The 6,934-nt window shown below is 49.4% G+C and overlaps 1 protein-coding gene and 1 non-coding gene across 2 annotated transcripts; one reads left to right on the top strand and one right to left on the bottom strand.

Annotated features, from left to right (window-relative positions):
- The first annotated feature begins 357 nt into the window (after positions 1 to 357).
- Positions 358 to 1,549, top strand: LOC112897969. The gene is made up of 2 exons (XM_025966378.1): positions 358 to 994; positions 1,126 to 1,549. The coding sequence occupies exons 1-2, from the start codon at positions 612 to 614 to the stop codon at positions 1,289 to 1,291; spliced, it is 549 nt and encodes a 182-aa protein (XP_025822163.1). The 5' UTR covers positions 358 to 611; the 3' UTR covers positions 1,292 to 1,549.
- Positions 1,550 to 6,609: 5,060 nt separating this feature from the next.
- TRNAY-GUA lies at positions 6,610 to 6,695 on the bottom strand. Its single transcript is given in 2 exon segments — positions 6,610 to 6,645; positions 6,659 to 6,695. It is a non-coding gene; the product is annotated as a tRNA-Tyr (tRNA).
- Positions 6,696 to 6,934: the final 239 nt, after the last annotated feature.

Raw genomic sequence — 6,934 nt, 5'->3', positions numbered from 1 at the left:
TAATTGCAAAATCCCTAGTCTAATTTGAGAGATGAATCTTATTAATAAGGTATATTAATTTATGATTAGTGGATAATTACTATAGCACCAGTGCAGCAAATTATAGATTAGCTAGATTCATTAAATTTATCTCACGAATTAGCACCTATCTATGAAAAAAATTTATAAATAAATTTTATTTAATACTATTAAATGATAAAATTCTCTTTAATATGACAGCCTAAACTTTAACCTCCGGAACCAAATGCAATGTTAAAACCTATGTGCTGACGTGGATCCGATGGATCTGGAGATTCCTTTCAACTGTCCCGATTCCTTCCCTCCCCTTCTTTTATATCACCCCGCCCCTCCCCCGTTCCCACCACCCGCAGTCCCACACCCCCACTCTTCCTCCGCCTTCACCCACCTCTCTTCCTCGGCTCCTCTCCCTCCCCACGACCGTAGCCATGGCGACCACCACCTCTTCGTCTTCATATCGGCGCAGCTCCGAACCCATACACCACCTCCTCTAGCCCTCCTCCCAGACGCTGCGAGGGATCACGTAGTAGAGAGGGTGGTGTACAGTGCTACCACACGAGAAAGATCGGGAGACAGAGAGGAGGCGGAGAGCGATGATGCTGGGGAAGAGGTCCGGAAGGCCGGCTCCGGCGCGTCAGCACATGCGTCGGACGACGAGCATGACGGAGTTCGCGCCGCCGGACGCGTTGCCGGGCGTGCTCGAGGAGGAGCTGGAGGACGAGGAGGCGGAGCTGCAGCTGCTGCCGGCGCACGCGGAGGGGGAGGCGGAGGACCCCTACGGGTGGGCCGTCGGCGGCGCGGCGGCGGGCGGGAGGGCGGACTGGCTGGCGGCGTACAGCGCCCGCGCGGCGCCGGCGCGGGCGGGGCTCCGGCGGAACTCGGCCGACTTCTCGGCCGCCGAGACCGCGGCGTTCCTCCGCGCCTGCGGGCTCTGCAACCGCCGCCTCGGCCCCGGCCGCGACACCTTCATGTACAGGTAGGTACACGGAGACGAGATCTCCCGCGTGCACGCCTCTCGGCTCCGGTTTCGTGCTCATTCAAGGAGAAGGAGAAGAAGCGTGGTCTGGTGACTCTGGTCTAACTAAGTTTGTTTCTCCCGGCACGCAGGGGCGACACGGCGTTCTGCAGCCTGGAGTGCCGGCAGCAGCACATCACGATCGAGGAGTGGAAGGAGAAGTCGGCGTCGGCGCCGGCGGCGGCGTCGGACCCGGTGGTGCTGACGCCGGCCGGCGCGGGCTCCGACAAGCCCGGCGAGACGCTCGCCGCGGCCTGAGGCGATCCGGGGAGCTCGCTCGCTGGCGCGCCACGCACTACCACACACACAGATACCTAGGCGTCGTCAGCCACTCAGCCTGGTGGTGGGCAGTAGTGGGCTTCGCCATCAGCTATGTATTATGCTCATCATCGATCAAGCACTACTTGATGCTACCGTGTTCATCCGCGCGGATGAATTTTGATCTCATCATCGTCCGCCCCTCGCGGCCTCGCCACGCATGATTATTCTTGCCCATCGTGAAAAATCGTGTCAGTTCCTTCCAGCTCCCGCAATCGAATCGCCGTCCATGCATGGCGCGCGGCCGGTGGATCTGGCTAGATTCCCCTCTCGCCAGGATGCGAGGCACATAATTTTTTTTTAAAAAAAGATGCGAGGCACAGCTGGCCATGGCCATGTATGCTTTTGTTTGTTCGTGGGGGCATGGATCGATGGCGCGCGTGTAGGAAAGGTCTTAATTTACAGGTCGACGTGCTTGCTCTTCTTCATTTCAGTTCCCCCTTCACTCTTTCGGAGATCAGTTCTTCTTTTGCTCCGTTTTCGCTCGCTTGCTAAAGGTAGACAACCTTCCTTCCCGGACGAGTCTCCTCTGCAGTACTGCAGCGGGACGGACTCCTTCTGCAGCTCCATGTTACGCTTGGGACCGAGGATTTAGCTTTACTATTATCTGACCGTTCACGGGCTTGATTATGCACCACCCCAAATTATTTTTTCTAATAATCCTGGCAAATAATGGGGCTATTTATTTTGGCGCGCATGCACCAACCGGGGGTTGCTCTCCTCACTCCTCACTCCTCACATGAGCAATTTGGCTGCACCAAACGCCAACATACAGTTGTAGCAATAGGGGAGGCTAGCCGTGCTAATAAAGATCTGATTCAACTGCTGGAATATTTGTGAGCACTCTGCACTCATATGTATGGTTGTCAAACTTTAGCTTCACCTTATTTTTTGATGTCATCACTATAATGATGCAGCTTTTTGCCAAGAATTTCAGCCTCCCCCCCAAAGTTATTGCAGTTCATCTTTATTATGCTTTTGGTTGCATTTTTTTTCGAAACATATAAACATCTACGAGAAATACTAGATCGGCAGATCTTGATACTGACGAAGTTATCACAAACATCTCGTTATCGACCGGCTCATCACCCACCAATGAATGAAATAGCCGCAGCTTTATAGTAGTCTTTATAAATGAACACGTCTCTCATGATGTGTAGAGGCTAACATGCATTGCAAAACTAAATTGAGTTGGTCTCGTATGGTGATGACTATCTCTGTGTGACAATGGTAGCTCAAGGAGACGTTTGTAATGGTGTCTTGAGAGAGGTGCGTCAATTTTTTTCGTGGTGGTAGATGGTTGTTGATAGTTCCCTAGTTGGCGTATTGTTTCCTTTCCCCGACATAGCACCACATGACTATATTCTTGTATTTTCTTCCTTGTATATCAATGCATACGGGCACCGCTTGCTATCCTTTGGGCGGTTAAATTAAAATAAAATATTGATTAAATGGTTTGAAGTGGTGAACATGCTAAGTAGTTCAAGGCTATAGAAAATTGTGGTCTTATGTTAGGAAATCCCCACAAAAATGTAACACACATCAATTGCATGACAAAACTTCACAAGTTGTTCAAAGTAATGGTAACGATTCTCCTAGTCCTGGCGCACATGCTTGGCTTATTTTTTATTTATTTATACAAGGTATAAAATAAATCTTTCAGTTTTTCAACAAGGGTGTAGTAGGTTCCTAGGGATGAAAAGTATGTATTGATTACGAGTAGGGATGCAAGTTGGTATCTAGGTCGTCACCACTCTAGTTTGTTTTTCGTTCTATTGTTCTTGCTTTAAAATTCAGATTAGCTTGCTTTGATGGGTTTTGGTCGATCCAATGCTCAGATGAACTTTCATCCCTAGTTAAGTTACGTAATTAGCTAGATATCCGTGCATTGATATAGGCATGTGTATGTAGTCGTGCCTGCAGTTCTGCACTCTATGCGCAATGGCCACTTGCATGCTTCTCGAGGCTTTTTGTTTGCATTGGTTCCGAAAGCTTTTCATAATTAGGTTAGGTTAGATACAGTTTAGTGCATCAGGATGAAGAAAGGATGCAAGCTAAGACTGTGACAGCGAACCTACGAATGCTGGCGTAAACCGAAGCGTATGGCCTCATAGCAATTAAATGTACAATTGTAACAGAATTAAGATACCCTAATGAATTCATAAATTCCACTATGCATATCCTTCTGAAGGTTTCGAGGACGAGAGTACAAGGCAAGGAGACATCCATATCAGGGGGCAGACTGCAAATTGCTGCGCACCACCATTTTTTTTTAAAAAAAGTTGGAAACCGCTGTATACCTTTGGCCATGTCGACACCATGTCGACACTCCCAGTCATCGCTGTGCTTGCGTGGTTCCAGTCCGCAGGCCTTCCCCGTGGACCAGCCCGGCCGTGTCGTCGTCAACCTGCAGCAGCAAGGCGCCAAGCAGCTGGCTGTCTCGCACGGGCATGCATGAGCACCGACATGGCGGGCCGGGGCGGCCAGGCCTCACGCCGTGGGCCCGCGTGCCAGTGGAGCAGCTGCCGCGGTGCGGTCGCGCGGCTGTGCGATGGAAGGCGACGGGTAGCGCGCGTCCTCATGTTCATTCCTGCCATTTCTGGCAAACAGTGGCGGTCTCTTGAATGATGATGGTGTTGGCGGCTTGATTTGTGAACATCGATCGATCTTGAATGGGCTGATTCCCTCAAATCCTATGTGATCCTACCACCTCAGCAAAAAATATTCTGAATTTTTCCCCCAACAAGCTAAGCATGTAAGTAATAATACGTTTGTGCTATCTCTGTTACGACTTCTTCCTCCAACCACATACACAGCAAGTTAGTCTAGATTTGTATGAGCCAATTTTTAAAGTACAGCAATTAAAATCTAAAACTTGACTACCTCGTGCCATCTAGTAGCATTGTGTAGTGCGGAACTAATATGTATTCATGGACAGTGTTGTAATTCGGCAGTTGACAGGAAGCAATGATATGTATAGCCACCAGAGTATGATCACACATGCTGTCTAGAAGCAAAGTGTTGGAGGTCGCCACTTTGAATATATTCGTTAAAAATGGATGAAGAAATAATAATAGACTCTGCTTTTGATTTCGTCTAAAACATGTGCGCGTTTACCTTTTGTTTATGTTCAATCCTTTTATATATGAGTCTAGACGAGATCTAGCTACCGAGCTTTGATTTTCAGGAAGAGAGAACGCTGATCGATGCAAGCATGATAGCCACAACCAACAACGCTTAGATCTGCGAGGTCCCTTTCAGCCTTGGCATCTTGCCAGCCATGGTGCGTATGCCAAGGACAGCAACACACGGGCCTTTCCAACAGAAGAAAGGGCGTGCATCTTTGGACGGAGTGCCGCATTGCTTTCGAGCTCAGAGGCTGCTAGATAGCTTCTTCGTCACTGGCCGGAGCTGTGGATGCACTAGCTGCTGGATCACCGGTGGTCCTTCAATTCCTTTGGCTTCCAGGGCGACGATGCGCTCTCCTCCAACCACCGCTATCACACTCCTCACTCCAGCACCGTCCACTTGTCCATCCCGCCCCAACACTTTCCCCCTCCACTATTCGTCGCTCTCCGAATTGAATCTCTGTGCGTGCTAACATTTCCGCGTGCCTACAACTCTCTCTCTCTCTCTCTCTCTCTCTCTCTCTCTCTCTCTCTCTTTCTCTCTCTCTCTCTCTCTCTCTCTCTCGTGCACCAGTTCAAATTCTATGCCGTTGGCTTCAGGTAAGAGAAAAGGATATGAGAGAAAGAACAAGCTACGGAGAAGACGGTGTTTCATGCGGGCTTTTCTGGGTCGCAAGTTGCCAACATGCAAGTTGCTTGTGAATGACTTCGTTTGCTCAGAAAGGGTTTGTTTTCTGAATGGGGAAAAAATAGAGAAAGTTCGCTTGTGGCGACCTGGTCCTATGGTAGCTAGTGCATGTGTTGTTCCGAGATAGCGGCTGAAAGGAGATGGAGACTGCGCAAGTTGCCTATGAATGAATGATATGATCAACGGAAGATCAATATATGGCGAGATAGGTTCTGTGGAAGAAATGCGTAGGACTGGTACTGATTTTTTGTGTGATGGTTGTTGAACAGGAGACGATACACATGATGCGCCGAGTTCATCACATTGGCGCCTTTACAAAAATGAAGATCATGACGCATATGATGCAACACCATTCCATACCTGAAACATGAATAATCCAATCCAACCCCCTATCAACTGGGACCTATCCGAGTCAGCATTCGCTTATCCTCCGTCGGACTCTGGTAGAGCTTTCACCTTCTGGTAAGCATTAGGTACGCACTCCAAAGCAACATCTCCAACTGGTCGCAACATACAAACGGAAGGATGATCGATGCACATCGGACCAATTTGTTTGGACCGACCAGGCGTGATGTGAGCTCTGATCAGGCAGCGACGCGGGCCTGAATTTGTTTAGCGGGAGGCGGGCAAAGCGGTGGCAGAGGCCGAAAGAGCTGCCTGATAATGCAGGGGCTGGAGGGAGCAGCGGGAGGGTGGCATCATCATTGGGAGCCTGATTGTATATTCGGCGGATCGCCTGTCGCCAGATCACTGAAAGCTTGACAAAAGGAAGAGTAGCTCTGAGGGTGATCCGATCCCTAGGCTCTAGCTAGCATCCATCACCTAGGAGCATTATAGTAGCACTGAAACCCTGCTCATGATGTAAGGCACTTGTTTATGCTGGTAGTGGACTTTGTAGGCGCGGAATTGCAGTTTATTTTTGCACGCTTCCTGCGCTTCAGTCGACTGAAATCGACGAGCTCTCCCGGTTGGACTCCTTTCTGTGCTGAAAAAGAATTGTGTGGTACGGTGGTTCAACTTCCGAAACACCAGTCATGTATCCATGTGTGTAGAAGAGCTACCAATTTGCAGATATTCTTATATGTATTCGGTGCTTGTTTACCGGCCAGGAATCATGCATCTCCCGGTGAACAAGCCTAGGCCGTATGCACCTGGAAGCCAATGAAAGCTGAGACCGACCGTCGCGCGTGGCACCAGAAGGCCGGGCGGGACCCATGGATTCTCCTGCCGTCCCCGTTGGCGAAAGACCCTTGTTTCGTGGCCACATGAACCAGCCAACTCTTTGAGCATCTGAGCTGGACTGGCTGATTTTGCAGTCTTCGATCCCAAGTCTAGGCGAGGCGGAAAGGCTTATATTAAAATGAAATAAACACAAAAGACGGGAATGATTATCTTTTTTAGAAAAAGATAGCGAGAGCAAAAGAAAAACCACAAGAAAACTATCCGACCTGCCGGATTCGAACCAGCGACCTAAGGATTAATCTGCAACGACTACAGTCCTCCGCTCTACCAACTGAGCTAAGGTCGGCTTGTGGACGAGCTTGTAAGGAAGCATACATATATCTATCTCTTTTGTTTGGTTCTGGAAAATGACCAAGCACAGAAGCACTTCATCCGATCAGGGAAAAGGTGCCTGCTCCTGTTTCAGCAACCATGGACCGTGGTACCATGTCTAGGAAGCTAAGTCATCGACACCCCTGATGTCTCAGGGACATGCCTGGCACACGACATATTCGCCTGCAGGAAAAATGGAATGAACCGATCATA

The sequence above is a fragment of the Panicum hallii genome, chromosome 6 (genome assembly GCF_002211085.1).
Source record: "Panicum hallii strain FIL2 chromosome 6, PHallii_v3.1, whole genome shotgun sequence".
NCBI classification, from domain to species: Eukaryota; Viridiplantae; Streptophyta; class Magnoliopsida; order Poales; family Poaceae; genus Panicum; species Panicum hallii.
This window is presented reverse-complemented; position numbering and strand designations above follow the sequence as displayed.

Bases quoted from the DNA above. Each gene is read 5' to 3' on its own strand.
- LOC112897969 (XM_025966378.1), top strand. From the start codon at position 612: ATGATGCTGGGGAAGAGGTCCGGAAGGCCGGCTCCGGCGCGTCAGCAC. The intron at 995-1,125 runs GTAGGTACACGG...CCCGGCACGCAG, and splicing joins CGCGACACCTTCATGTACAG to GGGCGACACGGCGTTCTGCA.